General features: G+C 39.7%; 1 protein-coding gene across 1 annotated transcript in view; it reads right to left on the bottom strand.

Annotated features, from left to right (window-relative positions):
• Positions 1-11363: 11363 nt before the first annotated feature.
• SORCS2 (sortilin related VPS10 domain containing receptor 2) overlaps positions 11364-16087 on the bottom strand; it is a 574544-nt gene continuing 569820 nt past the window's right edge. Inside the window, exons 26-27 of the mRNA XM_061993219.1 lie at positions 14050-14153; positions 11364-11428 (exon numbers count right to left, since the gene is read on the bottom strand). Of these exons, the coding sequence (XP_061849203.1) occupies positions 11364-11428; positions 14050-14153 (169 nt within the window). The remainder of the gene's footprint in view (positions 11429-14049; positions 14154-16087) is intronic.

Here is a 16087-nt window from a genome sequence, read left to right as displayed (position 1 = left end):
GTCCATGGCTGACAGGATGGAACTAGCTGATAAATAAGGTCCCTTCCAACCCAAACCATTCTATGATTTCAAAGTGGAGGAGGATGAAACTTTGCTGCAGCCTTTGAGTTGACAATTATGACAGTAATTACTGACAAATCAAAACACACCCACCCAACCCCCTCCCCCAAGCTTTGTGGACTGGTTACACCTTTTTCCCTCCACAAATCCCACGAAAAACAAAGCAACCAATAGTTTAGAATCAAATTTTATTAAAGAAAAACCTGTAGTGCAGGTTCTCAGGACAAATGCATACCTTTGGATGCAGTGGAGTACACAGGTACGTATACAGTAGTTTGCCTGCTACATGTTTGGAAGCTGAAGGAGACTGTGATAATCTGTACTGCACAGTTCATCACCATTGTTAAAAGTTGCCAAAAACTTGGTTGTGGATCACTAACAGATACTTGGTTATGTGTGTGCACTACATATTGCACAAGACTTTTGATTAAGATATTAATTGTGCAATCGAATCACAGTTAAGTGTTACATTAAGCATAGTCAAACATATATTTGTTGGGTTTTTGTTTTTCCTCAAAAACAGCACGTCACTACAAAACTGCCATTAAATGTTACATATTTACAAAAATATACAAATAACACTTTTCCCCATTTATGACAATGCACCAGCTATGGATTAATTTCATTCTTCCCTTTAGCCCTGATACCGTATACAAAGAAACCCACTCAAAGTCGAGGTCCCCTGCAACAAAATTAGGAAAAGGCATGTACTGTTTTTACAATTAGAATGTGCAAAGGCAGGAGGAGAGGAGTGTGCAGTCAGGTATGTTAAAGGTATGGAGTATAGCATATCGATGACAACTAAGAGCCTTTACACAGATCACAAGGGCCCCTTTGTCAGAAATATGGGTTAGAAACACAATGTTAAGCATTTGCTGATCACATTCTGGAAAAGCAGTTGCAAGCAGTTAAAAAATTAGGTTCTACCTTGGCTGTAATTGGCTTACATCTCTCCAAAGTCCTCTCAAGCTAACCATAGGAATAAGAACTAGCAGTGGAAATCAGCCAGTCACCTGTGTGAGTATGGATGCGGCGAGATGACTGTTTCTAGCCTGCAGCTGCATTTCATATTCACCATGGGTGAGCACCTTCCATCCGTAACACAAAGATGAACTGACAAAGTCTGTGGAACCGCCTGGTCATAAATTAGGGTAGAATTTGGCCCTGCAATGCCAAATAAATAATGCTCCATGTGAACAACAGGGTAGCAATAAATGCTTTGTGAATCTTCTTATTTTATTGGCTTTCATATCTTTACCAAGAGCTGTAGCTCTAATTAGCCAAAAAAAAAAAAAATGATTTGGGCTTGGTTTAATGACTAGTTTTTTCCTCATTTTGTCCACATGAGTAATGCCAGCAAAAATCTGTACAATTTATCTGTCTGAGTCTGGAACGAGAGACTTTGGACCCACCTGTGCTGAAACAGCCACAGATGCATTGTAAATATGCCAGTATTCATCCCTTACTGTTAAAATGGAAAATTCTCCCATTCCAACTCCCATTATCTTTCTCCAATACTTAATCCAGGGTGAAATGATTTTCCCAGTGAAGCTTCATAAATACAGAACAACCATACTGTGATAATTTCATTTAGGTGAGGAAGGGCAATATCCGGTGACTCATAAAACTACACTTGCAATGCACAAGGGTGATATTCTCTAGAATTCCCTCCTCTTTTGCAAAGACACACATCTCTGGTTAATGGAAAGGTAAATCACAGTAGCTGTACATATTTGTAAAAGTGAGTGGTAATTAAAGCACAAAAGTGGAGGCTTCCCAAAGCGCCCTGCCAGCTGATCAGCTTCCCCACCACTTCCAATCTGCTCTTCCTCTACATATTTCTTCTTGTATTTTCTTTCTCAGCCAAACAGAAGGGGATAACACTAAGTTAATCCTCTTTTGACATCAACCCATCTTACTGGCAGAACCACAATCAGAGAATTGCAACTCAGAAGAGACTGGGATCAATAGGGGAGAATTCGAGTCTACCTCTCCATTTTATTACGCTTTCCCTCTAGAGTCTTCTGCACTGCAGCACGCACAGCCTGTGACTTACACCCATGAGGAAATAAATCACAGCTTGTCAATGACAAATAAAAAAGGAGCTGTACCCAAATATGTGTATAGGAAATGGAGGAACTCCGTGCTCCCAAAATTACAATTTCTAGTCAGATGTACAGTAAACTCCAGCGGCTGGTGTTTACCCTCAGGAATACTGTACCAACTCCACTCATCCTCTCTAAATGTTATGAAATTGCAGCTCATAGAAGGATTCTAGCAAATCACATATAAGCAGTATAAATCCAAGACACAGACCCAATGAAATAATTCTACTCCCTTGCCTCCTAGCTCAGTGCTGTGCTAAGGAGAAACACCACTAGCAAATGTCCTACAATCATTCTCAGAAGTCAACCTACATTGCAGCTACCTCTGGAGTGCACATAGATGCATCCTGAGTCCTTGGAAAGAGCCTCTTTCCAATGCACCTCAAAAGGAATGCTGCTGTGATTCAGATCCCTCTTAAGTGATAGGTATAAATGCTGATAATTTCAAATGTTCCTGTGTGCTGCATCAATTCAGACTCATGGTTTAAAGTCTCCATATGCAACCAACATAACTGAAGATAGTTGTCATTAAAATTAAAGGAAGCTCCACGGCTTAAGCAAAACAAAATCAGCAACTCATGACAAAATCATACCCAATAGTAACACTGACTTTGTCTTTTGCTTCTCCCTCTATTGCATCTCTCACATCCTCTCTAACACAGGCTCTGCCTTTCAAAGATAGCACTGAGCTTTTCAAATATCCTATTCCCACCAACTTCTCCAAGCCCCTCCAACAAGAAGATTCTGCCAAATCTATCTGGTGACTTTGCTTAAACTTGAATTTTATGGAAATTGAAAGCAATCTGTTTGCCTCTGCCTCAGGAAAGATTAGATACAGACCTGTGCCACAAACCTGGCAAGTCAAATTACTTCCAAGAGGGGAGACCAGAAGATACCTGGTCCTGCTCCTCTGTTAGTAATGGACCCTCTTTACCTCACCTGTTCTTTAGCTTCAGATTATAACAGGTTAACTAAAAGCCTATGTAATAGCTTGAGTCTCGATATTTCTCATATTGAAATACAAATGCAGCCCAATGAACTGGCAAGGTGTTTCTGCCCAACCTTGCTGTAATTTTGGACTTGCCAGATTAAAGGGCTGGCAAAGCAAGTCAGCCTTTGCTGTGCTACAGGAAACTCACACAAATACCATGTTGCACCCCCATAACCTAAAACAAGGCAGCAAGAGGCATTTGGGAGATAAAGGGTATAGCTATCTGTCAATGAAATATATATTCTCCACTACAGAGTGACAGCAAGATCAACATGGATGAAAGAGGAAAGTGCTAGTTACTTATTCTTCCAGAGAGTACAACACTCATCGACTTCTCAGACTTTAAGTATGTGCTCTCTGCGACAAGCAGCTGAGAGAAGTTCTAGAAAGGCAAAAAGAGAAGAGTTCTAGAAAGATTTAGAGAAAATGAGAGCCAGAATTGACAGAACTGAAAGCCAAAAAGAAATAGGAAGGAGGGTCTACAGCTACACAAAGCACAGGAGAACTACATCAAGCCATGTAATACAGCAGAGCTCAGAGGAGAGACTGGGATGGGGAAGAGATTGTGATTCTTCTTCTTCACTCAGGACACAGTAGGGTGCCTATACAAATAAAAACACAGATAGAAACAACACAAAGCAAAACAGAAAGTTATGTAGAAACGAGTGGACTTCAGAGAACTCTCATGAGCAAGAGGAGGCTGACAAGGCAGAAAAAGGAGCGGCAGCAATAATGAGAAATAATAAAAGGATAAAAAAGAAGGGGGAAAGAAAGAAGGAGAAACAGAACAGACTGGAAATTCAGATTTTTTTTTTCTATTAAGTGTCACAAATTTCTTAGCAAAAGGTTGGAAGAGTTCAGGTTAACCCCAAAGCGAGGAGTGTATTTACAAGCAAATGGAGCTCATGAATTGGGCATCTTCCTGTGTTTATGATGATATCCTGTAATTTTAACCACTTAAACGGCCTTCTGTGAATCTGTGACATAGAAGTAGTGTATTAAAATATTCTTTGGACTAGTTTTATCATTTGCAAACCACCTATGTGCATGTAACTGATGTTCAGGGCACACACTTGTCCCTCTGAACAGTCCTGCCTATCCATAACAAGAATGTCACAAGGTGTGGACACAAGCGTGCTGTTTTCCAATGTGAGTTGCTCTCACTAAAAAGCATCTCTTTCACCATTTCAGAAATATTTCCTTTTAAAACTGCTCTAATTAATAAGCAAATGGTGTGAAATAATAGTTAAGAGAGAATAAGCCTATTCTTGCCCTTTGATCTGCAAGAGCAGACACTGTCACTGAGAACTAAAGAGAAGTATCAATAGCTGGCTAAAATCAGTAACAAATAAAAGAAATATAAGACATGCTAAGAAAGCTATTTGAAACACCTGCCCTTCCTGGTGATTAATATACTCATTATACCATTAAGAATACATGCAAGAAAGGCATATTATTTAGGCAGTGTCACGTACTGCTGCACAGATTATTGCTGCCCATCAGGGCTTGACTTCCATTATATCGCAACAAATCAGTGTAAAGAGGCAAATTCTCTGGAAACTCTGAAATCACCTGATCAATAAAGCTCAAGTTTGTGTAATGCTTTCAAGAGTTGCAAGGAAATAATTTTCATCAGAATTACTAGTGTAAGGCGAAGAATTCTCTCTTTTCTTTTTTTCTCAGGGCTAGCAAATGTCATTCCTAAAAGAAAATCAATCTGGAAAGAGCAAGAGACAAAGAGTATGCAATTAGGAACATGTATTTTGAGAGATACTATTTAAAAAAGTATTGTACAAATCAGAACAGCTCTTTGAAAAGGATTTTGTTCACACAGCTATCTTGTTGCACTTCAGAGTATGTATTTCTAAGCCTTCCAGTATTTCGTGTTTTCAATACTATCATTTGCTACTCCATTTAACAGGAGGAAAAGGCTGGGACTTAAAGAAATGAGATCTCACATATTAAAAGTCACTAAACTAACTGGCTATGTGTATGAATTTCAGGGGAAAACCACCTATATTTCCAAGATGAATGCATTCTTTAGTCTTCACACCACTCCAAACTACTAACACAGGTGCTTATTTCCCCAACCATGTATATAATCCTCTCTGCTCTATGCAACATACTTGAAAGGAAAGGAAAAAGAAACACTTTTTCTACCTGACATTCCCATTCAGATTTAGGCAATGAGCTGTTGTAGCCCATCTTGACACGGAGAAACCCTTCTGCATTCCCTCCATCTCGAGGTTACAAAAAGAATTGGAGGAAAAGCTGCTGAGGTGACCAACTTGGTAGAAGGGCTGACTTAGAAGGGTTGACTTAGGAAAGAAGATTAACAAATTTAGAGTGCACAGCTTGACATTTCCAAAAGACTGTGGGGTTAGGCTTTTAATTGCAATAGCTACCTGGGTTATTTCTGAGTTATTTCAGAATTTGTCACTTCGATGTTTATAATCACTCTCTGATAACAAGAGAGAAACATTACATATATATCTCTAACGTGAATAAACATACATTTAAATGGCACTGATATGGCTAATACTAAAATACTATAAAGAAATAAGGAATTTTAAAAAGAAGGACTTAACATTAGGAAAAAGGTCTGAGCACATCATGTAATTACTTCTAGACAATTAAATGCTATTCTAATGGAAGTTTTAGAAAGCCTTTCTCAAACTCGTTAGATTAGGCTATCACAGAATTTCAAGGGTTGGAAGGGACCTTGAAAGATCATCTAGTCCAACTCCCCTGCCAGAGCAGGAACCCCTAGAGTAGTTCACACAGGAACTTGTCAAGGTGGGTTTTGAATGTCTCTAGAGAAGGAGACTCCATAACCCATCTGGGCAGCCTGTTCCAGTGCTCCCTCACCCTCACAGTGAAGAATTTTTTCCTTATGTTTATCCAGCTTGTACCTGTTGCCCCTGGTCATATCACTGGACATTCGAGAACAGCCTGGCTCCATCCTCTTGACAGCCATCCTTTTTGTATTTGTAAACATTAATGAGGTCATGCCTCAGTCTCTTCCAAGCTAAAGAGCCCCAGGTCCTTCAGCCTTTCATTATAACAGAGATGCTCCACTCCATCACCTTGGTGGCCCTGCGCTGGACTCTCTCCAGCAGCTCCCTGTCCTTCTTGAACTGAGAGGCCCAGAACTGGACACAATATTCCAGATGTGGTCTCACGAGGGAAGAGTAGAGGGGGAGGAGAACCTTTCTTGACCTACTGCCCACAGCCCTTCTAATACACCCCAGCATGCCATTGGCCTTCCTGGCCATGAGGGCACATGGCTGGCTCATGCTTATCCTACTGCTCACCAGCATCCCCAGCTCCATTTCCCCTACACTACTCTCTAAGACTTCATTCCCCAACCTGTACTGGTACATGGGGTTGTTCTTTCCCAGATGCAAGACTCTACACTTGCCCTTGTTGAATTTCACTAGATTTATCCCTGTCAAACTCTCCAGCCTGCCCAGGTCTTGTTGAATATGCCAATCTAATAAAGAAAATTGTAGAAACAACGTGCAACTGGGACTAGGACAGAGGAAAGAGCCAGGGGGCAGCTTTTTGGATAGCCTTAGAAGACACAACAAAATTTTGCATCTCAAAAATCAATACTTAGAAAAGTAAATGCTTATAAATTTCTTCCTGGTGGAAAGCAAATATTTGGAGAGAAATATGCACTTACATTCTTCTCAAACTAAAATAGAAATTAAGGTGGAAACAGTACAGTGATATCCATCAATATACAACAACAACTCCAACTGTCAGGGATTGTGCAAGGAAATAAAAATGTTAGTCTCCCTTTCCCCTCCCCCGCAAGTCTCATTAATGAAAAATTACAAAGCACTGTTGTTTTACAGGAAACACAGGAATAATCTATGACTGAAATTGTCACCGATTTATCAATTTAACAACATTGTGTTTGACTTGAAATTACACTAGAAATTGAAAGCTTTTCAGAACCACTGGTTCATCATCAGAAAGATCCAGCAAACAAATGCATACATTTAATTTATTTAAAATAATTTTAAAACCACACACTATTTTGAGCATGTATTTGTGTAACAAGGATGGAAACCAACGCATTTCTGTTCTACCAACCTTTATTAAAGGTCAGCAAATAGCAGTAGAGTATTCCCACCAAAGGGATGTCTCATTGGACCTAAACCACAGCTAACCATTGTAATCATGTCAGATGACATCTGCTTTGCACTAGGAAGGGCAAAGTGCTGATTTGTCTCTGTCCAGATGACAGTAATTTAAGAAATCATCCACTTTACACGAATAAACACTTCACTCCTCTTTATGTTGGTCATTAAAAACAGAAAATTCTCTCATAAGGATGTAATTCAATGAACGAAGATATCCTCAAAGAGTTCAAAGAAATTGGATGTGAATTGGAGACAATAGCAACATCTTGCCTTAGGCTGATACCTTCTATTTCTTCACAGCCATTTCCACCAACCTCCTCCATGAGTTATAAAAACATGCATTGGTTTATATTGCTTTTATTTTTCAGAAATTACTTTTTACCATGTCTGGATTTTCCCTAAATGCCTTCTGAGTATTTCTGAGCACTTTCTGTGGATGGATCCCTCCAAAGCCATACCAACCATTCCATGTCAAAAGTGAAAGCAAAGTTAATAGCTCTAAATCTCAATGGCCCTGTTAGAACACTTCAAATCAGTGCTGCCTGGGGCACTCTCAGAAGCACTGGGGCGTTTTTGAAACTGAAAATCCATCAGAGTTTAAGAAGACCTAGAGATGTAAATGAGGCCAATACACTGCCAGTTTTCTCCATTTCAGTATAGTTCAATATCAATGTTGATAAGTATCACTGCACCCATTATTATAAAACTTGCTACCAAACAATACTGCAGAAAAGGAAGTTTAAGATACTAGCGTGCAACAATAAAATCACAGCTGATGTTGCAATGCTACCATGTAAAAAGATGTTCCAAGAACAGGTTTAAATAAAATTACCTTTTTTTTTAACAGTGATGTACCTTTTTTGTATTAAGCACTTTTACATTTATATAAAGTTGCAGCTGTTTTCAGTAGATTACCTTTAATAACAGCGATAATTACAAGTAAAACAAATAATTTAGGTGCACAAAATTATTTCACTCTGGAGATCCTGAACAAATTAATTTAGCCTCACAATACCCCTGTGAGGTAGGTAATTACTAGCAACCCCATTTTACAGATGGGGAAACTGAGGCACATACAGGTTAAGGAACTTGCCTGAAGTCTGAGTATAGAAGCCAGGGACTTGACCGTCGTCTTCTGTTTCTTAGCCCCCAAATCACCCTTTCTCACTAAAAAATTTAACTGGGCTATGTATAAATACTGCATGTGTGTGTGCATGCACGTGTGCCTAGTGTTTGTGCACACAACAACTCTCTGTACACACATACATCGGAATTTTAGATACATATAAAGGACAAAAGGCTAAGATGTCATGGATGTAGTTCAAGAGATTTGAAACCTAGCAATACTAAGACTTTCTATTTAAAGATAAGCCAAGATACTATCAATGGGAAAATAGTAATGGTATTTTCTCAGTTTTAAAATAATTCCTTTTAAAGTTACTCTTGCCAGGGAATTGAAGGCTTCCTTTATTATCTGGTGGATACTATTACCAACACTGACATCTTTTTAGAAAACAATGTTTTCAAGATATGACAAACCAACCTCACAGGAGTGCTGCATGAATCAAATTAATGAGCATCGAAGAACATTATTACAGGCACTATATTGTGTTAAGTGTTAATTAGCATAGCAAGCGGTTAAATATTCTATGGTGTTCCAAAGGACCCCTGTTATCAGAGACACAAATCACCCTGTATTAAATGTATAAAAATTGCTGTTAAAGTCTGAATTAGATGTGTGAACTAGTTCCAATAGCATCCTTCACCATTCAGATGAACTGTGGGAGAACAACCCCGAGCTAGAACTTCCATCCCATCCCTTGTCCATGAAGCTAACCTACCACTCACCTGCTGCATACAAATAACCCACTTCAGATTTATTTCACAGGAGCAGGTAAGCTGTTTGCAATACTATTTTATTCTCTGCTTCACCTCATTTCCACTAGAAAAAGCATAAAGAGCTAGAAAGGAGGGAAAGCCTCTGGTGCAACGATCCCAGGAGTTTCCAATACACAGCACATTTTGTATTTGTGCTTCTTTTCAAGAAATCCAGGCTCAGATATATGTAACACCTCAGATTTCTGCCCAGTCTGGCATACAATAGTCAGCTAGAGCATTGCTTCTCTGTAAATCAGTTTTCATGGCAATCTATCACTACACAGGCAGAAATTTTAGAACAATTTTTGAAACTATTTTCCTGAGCAGTTTGCAAGTGCTTTTCAGAATCTTCACTCAATCTTCTCCACCTAGTTACTTACAGTAACTTCATAATCTAGATTTCCTTGTGCTTTACATATACATCCCGTGAGGTTTGTGAGAGCTGACGGTACTAGGCTGAATCACTACATCCCAGTCTATTGCATTTGATGACGATATGCTGTAAGATATCCACAGTAACATACATAGAAGAATGACTCCAACGCACATGATAATGTTAAGAAAGTTCTTTTCTATTTTACCAGCATTTATTATGTTTGTTTATTCAGAAAGATGTAGTTAGCTATCTGTATCCTCCATAAACAAGGTGGTGTGCGAGCTTGCAACTGGCATTGTTATGACATTCAGTGAGTAAAGAGCTATTTATTCCCTATCGAAGGCAAAAAGTGAAGAGATTATATAGGTTTCTGAGAGATGCATCTTCATCTCAGGCAGCTGTGGCACACAGGATGCCAGATGTTTAAACTCATCACACCACAGTCTGTTTCCTACAGGGCTCCATAAACCACAGGGAAAAGACCAGCGAGGTGTGGATTCACCTCACTGCCGCTCTCTAGGGATGCAGAGGTCGGGACTAGGAAACTGACTCATCTCACAAAATTTGGATTAGGAAACTGACCCGACAGGCCTCCCTGCCGGCAGCTCCTACAGAACCTCCACCACTCTTCCTGCAGTAACAGAAGCCAGTGGTGGTAGGGACTGAGTGACACCCTGTGGTAACAGAAAGGAAATAACGAACCCCTAAGTCACAGCCCATCCTGCCTATGGCCCTCTGGATTGTCAAACCTGGTCAGGTCAGTTTGCTCAGCCCTATCTGCAAACACCCAGAGGAAATACCAAAGATGGATGTGGGTGGGAAGGGGACTGCGGCGCATGCCCCAGCCCTGCCTGGAGGAGAGCTCTGGCCCACCCGGCACCTATGCCCTAAGAGACACTTTACAAAAATAACCACACAAAGGAAGTGACTTAAAAGAGGTATTTATACTCTCTGGAAATTTAAAAACAGACAGACAACCAGCATGGGGTTTTACAGGATAACTAATCTGGAAGCTGTCATTGTCCTAGAGGGGCTTGGTCAGGAGACAGAAGAGAGCAACTGAAATAACCATCTGCAAGTGAAGGCACCTGGTCTGGAAACAGCATAAGCTGGTGTTTTTCTTTCAAATAGGGTGGGACTGGGGTAGATACTGGTGCTGATGGTGTGTCAGGATTTGCTACACTTACAAGAGCATTATCCTATATTATGAGATACTTCATTAACACTTTACTTCCTTTAATCCACAAAAGGGCCTCAGCCTAAATTCATTAGATTGTCTCACACACGTTGAAGAGTTTGTATTGATCAGGAGCGCATCTGTCTCCTTGCTCAGTCCTCTCCCAGTACATTTGTCCTTCTAAAAAATTGTCATCTTGATCAACCATCTCTTCTGGTCTAGTCACTTGTGTATAAATCACCTTTCCAGGCTGAGGAGTCCCAGCCTTCCACTGAATACCCCAATTAAAAATTGAATTAAAAACTTACAGTCAATCCTTCTACAAAATAAAGAACTAGAGCACATACAGAAAAGAAATAAGGTGGCATTGAAGGTGCCTAGGGCTACAGATTTGCTACCATAGTTTGAGTTTCAATCGTAACAAGTTCCCAGGCCACAGAGTGAACACAAGACGTATTATCCTTCTTCCCTCGGTAACTGATGATGGACCTTTTTTCCACGGGACAGATGAGAAACCTCCTCTCCACCAGCACTTACAGCCATATTTGCAATTTTGTGATATCACCAGGGAAAAATAAAACAATACAGAGAAGAGTCTTTCGGGTTTTGTGTTCAGCTGTAAATATCAGCTAACCAGGTAACTGTGCATCTCCCTGGAGTTGATGCTCAAAACCACGCCTGAGTGATTGCCTACAAAGATACAGAAACAAAAGGCTAGCATTAGTGTGTTTCAGATACTTCACAATAAATCCCCCTTTTATGGCAGGGGCAAGTCAATCACATAAAAGAGAGTAGCTTTATCAAACAACAGGTCAGGTGAAGGTTGGTGAAACAGCTCCATGTACCTACAGCACACTTTTGCGCAAAGCTTTTGCTCATGGTGGTGAATTTGTGGTGAGTTCCTAGGGTTTCTATCTCAGTGACAGCGTAAGTTGGTTCTCTTTGTGGCTTAAAAAGGTGTAGTTGTCTCGAGGGGTGCAGGTGAGGGAGGAGAATGGAACCTGAGGCATCCATTCGACATGCCACTGACCTGGGACTGGACACTGACCGGCATCAGCAATAAGGGAACTCTGTAGCTGTTCAAGTTGCCACTTCTCCCAGAAGGAGTCACTGCAAGGTAATGGTGTTGAGGAGTCCCAAGGTGGGGGTTGCGATAAAGTAGGCAACATAAAATATATAGAAAACAAAAAAAGTGGATGGGTGAGTCTGGAAATACTGTACTGTGGAAATTCAAAAGTTATGAGAAGAAAGAGAACAAACAGAAACCCAGGCCTGTAACTCCCTGCTGTGCATGGAGCAGAGGCTGCTACTGACATTTCCCAGCAGGGAGGGAGAAAGCTTCACCAGAACTAGAAGGGGTCTCCATAGCACAGGAACCTTCTGCAAATGATGTTGTAAACCAGAATTTAATATAAAGCGTGGATTATAACAGGTTTCGTACTCTGGCCAGATAAAATAGAGGAGTATCGTTAACAGGAATATTTTCTTGGCAGTATTGAGCAATACTGGAGCTAGTGGAAAGTATTGCAAGTAACAAAACAGTACAGTGAGCAGAAGTACAGTTTTATGTCTTAAATAAAGTCTTGTACAGTAGCTGACAAATATGGATGACTATGATCCACAGAAATGAACTCTTTATGCTCCCCTGGAACTACTGCTGGTGTGACAACCTGGCAGAAGCACAAATCACCTCAAGATCTGCGCTTGCTAAACGTTTTAAGTTTCACCTCAAAATGTGTTCCACTTTTTAACCCTAATAATGCTCTGTCTAGATTTTTTTTTTTTCCTCTGGATAAGGAGTACAGGGTAGGTAAAGATTTTTTCTGAACATGTTACAAATCAGTGTAACATTTTTTTTTATTCCAGTATTCCAAGCTGCCTTATATAAATAGGCCATAAGGGATTCTCTAACATTAAAAGAAGTGATGCTTTTCTACATTACTAGAGGTGTTTGAATGTTCCACTTTAATAGGCATGTCTGCATGGACTTTGTTAACATTCAGCCTTCTCTTCTAAAGACCCTGGAGATGAGTTGATCAAACAATTTTAGCATAGACTTTGTTTTTCAAGGGTTGTTTTTGGAACTAACTCCAGTAAAGTCAGGAGTGCAATCAAGGTCATCTTGCAAAAGCTGAATGAAAACGCAGTGATACTCATACACAAAAGTTGTCAAAGAAAAAGCAGAAATACACAAAGCAAAGCAGGAGGTTGGATTCTTCCCTTGTGCTCAAACAAGAACCTAGAAGCGGCACACAGTTCAGCAAATGAAAACAAAGACATCAACAACAAATGTAAAAGTGAAACCCAGGATAAAGAAATCTCTCCTCTGCTAAAGTTCTGTCTTTCCCCAGGCTACCTCTGGTGCAGCTATAAAACATCCTTTCCTGTGGGTTCATGAAGACAATACAGTTGCTTCTTACACTAAGAATCTATAGCTACAAATCCCAAAGGCTTTGGGTTATCTGATTTCTTTTCACAAAATGTGTAGAAATGGAACTGGGGAGCTTTTTACATTGTCCTACACTTCAGACTGTGACCTGGAAGCAGTCTGAACACAACAGCAAGCTTCACAAGAAATGAACTTTATAGATCAGCACTCTGTGTTACATTAAATAAAACCACAGGGTGCCAGGGTATACACATCTGCCTGACATCAAAATCATTTGTACTGAGAGATATTCATAGAAAGTTTCCCTTTGAAATGAAAGTTCATTATGATCACCCCATGAATACTAGAATGATGCCAGCTAAATTCAGGGAAGACTTATGATATCTTTTATACAGGAATAAATGTAATGTTCCTAACCACGAAAACTCCAAATGACACTGGAATATGATGGCAAATACTGCAATGGATCAAGATAAAATTCATCTGAAACTGTGGAAACATTGACTCTACAAATCCTTCTGGCCTAAAGTCCATTTTCCACTAGTACAGAGGATTATTGAGTTAATTCAACTGTTACCTGTTATATCCTGTTCTACTAAATATAATCTCTCTCTCTAAAATTGTCCAAGTAAGTCTCCTGCCATCAAACTGTACTATCTCAGTACTCGTGCTCTGTATAGCAAGTCATCCATACATTAGCCTGTATCACAAGCAAGCCAGAAGACAACTGAGATATAATCTTTTGTTAGTGGTGCACTATTTGCTTCCTCCCGAGACTGAGTAGGAAATGAAAAAAAGCTAAAATGAAATCAAACATTAATTAAAAATCAATTACTTATAAAAATGTATAAGCTAAAAACAAAGTTACCTCTTGCGTTACCTAGTGTTTGAGAGTCCAGATCATCATCTATAAACTCCTCACCCTGGATGATGTTCTGGGTGTCCTCGCTATGATTAACAGGGCTTGTCATCTCCTGCTCCTTTTCGTTGTGCATCTGGGCATAGACATTTCTCCCTGGCAGTTTCCTAAATTGAACAAGGATAAAAAGTCCTGTGATATAGGTTCATGTGGTACACATGCTGACATCAGAGCAAACGTCCAACAAAGTCCCTCCAGAATTACCAAACAGCACCAGTCGCACCTTTCATTCATTTTGAGTTCACAACCTAAACTTATCAACTCCGTACTCTCAGTCACAGTTTCATGTAACTGTCTTATCATGAGGTTCATACCAATGTTATAATTAAGCATCACTTTCTGACTAAAATTTACAGAGAATAAACAATACCAAAAAAGCCTCTCCCCAAAAAAATAAAACCCAAACACTGTCAAAGTATTTTAAGAACTAAAGTAACAAAAAGACCCAACAGGCTTTCACCCCTGGTTCCACGTGTCTTCACAAACATTAAGCTGGGTCATAATCATTATCACATCTCCTTTTTGAGGTAGGCTGACACTGAAGGGTGATGGCATTGAATGGCACTCTCTTACTCCATCAGAGTTGAGGAGAAAGAAGTAGGATAAATCCAGGAATGGGAAGGGAGCTGAGAGTGAAGAACCAGGAAGCCAGGACCAAGGAGTAAGAAGTAATGAAGTAAACAAGCATCAGTAAGGGCAAATAAAAAGATGGGGAGGTTGGTGAAGTTAAGCAGGCAGCACTGAGGGAGACAGAGTGAAAAGCCTGGCCCAGGAATACTAGAATATGCTGAATTAGAAAAAAGCTCTACATAGCAGACAGCATTTCATTAATTCATTCTATTTGAACCTAGAAAAAAAGAAAGCATGGTATTAAATGCATCGATCAGCTTTAATGAACAATTAGCACTATGGCTGAGACTGGGGGCTTTTAGACGTAGTAATGATAAGGAGTTTTTAATTAGATTAACTTAAATTTGACTTTGTAAAATCAAAGGCAATAATCAGGGACTCCTAACTTTGCAACAGAACTTATGGTTTAAACATTTCTTGAGAGCCATATCCTTTGCTGTAGCTGCATCCACCTGCAATCTGCCTAGGCACTTGAGGACATCCTTTCCAAGCCACGAAGCAGACACTTCTGATTAAGGAGTTGCAGGTTGTGAGCTCTGTTTCGTACACTGCAAGAAGCAGCTTGACAGCTTGATCAGCATGACAGCAGATCATGGCTGTCAAAGTTTCTGCTTAAACACAGATTATTGCAATGGGCAGGCAATGAGAAGAAAAGAGAAAACAGGGTTGAACTGCTGAGCTTAAGCTGCGGTTTCTGCTGAGCTCCTTTAGACAGTGAGAAGACAGAAGAAGTGACACTAATTTTTAGGCATCTCTCCAAAAGCAACCATCTTCTGCTCAATACTCTGTCAGCAGGTTGAAAGCTGAATAAATTCACAAGTTGCTCTGTTTTCTCTAGCCTTTTCTTTAAAACATCATTTTGAAAGGCTCAGTTTGAGATAAAAGTTACTGCAGCAAGGTATTTTGAACAGCATCTCCCATTTCTTCAAAGTAATTAGAATAAACAGAAATTGGTAAACAATGAAAGACAACTGAAGAGAATCTCTTCCCTATTCTCTGAAGAGAATATTGCATCCTATAGACCAATAGATGTACATACATACATACACACAAAATTCTATACATACAGAAATCAGGTATTTTATCACATTATTTATAATCAGCACAAAGAAAGAAATCTGATTACTCTTGCTCTTTATCTCGGTGAGCATGGAGTAAACAAATAAAGCATAGGACTATCCAAATGCAAAGGACAAAGATGGAAAGAAGGTCTGATAGCACAAAGCCATGTTACTAATGACCATTTCAACAGGTCTGAGGGCTCCTCCAACACAAACACACACACAAAGCCAAACCCTGCATCACTCTCCTCCCATTAACTGGATGAAAAAAGCCACATTGGAATGGGGAAAGACATTTCTCATTACCAAAACAAATATATTAGGTAATTAATTTTGATTTTTTTTTCTCT

Source organism: Colius striatus, chromosome 3, assembly GCF_028858725.1.
Source record: "Colius striatus isolate bColStr4 chromosome 3, bColStr4.1.hap1, whole genome shotgun sequence".
NCBI classification, from domain to species: Eukaryota; Metazoa; Chordata; class Aves; order Coliiformes; family Coliidae; genus Colius; species Colius striatus.
This window is presented reverse-complemented; position numbering and strand designations above follow the sequence as displayed.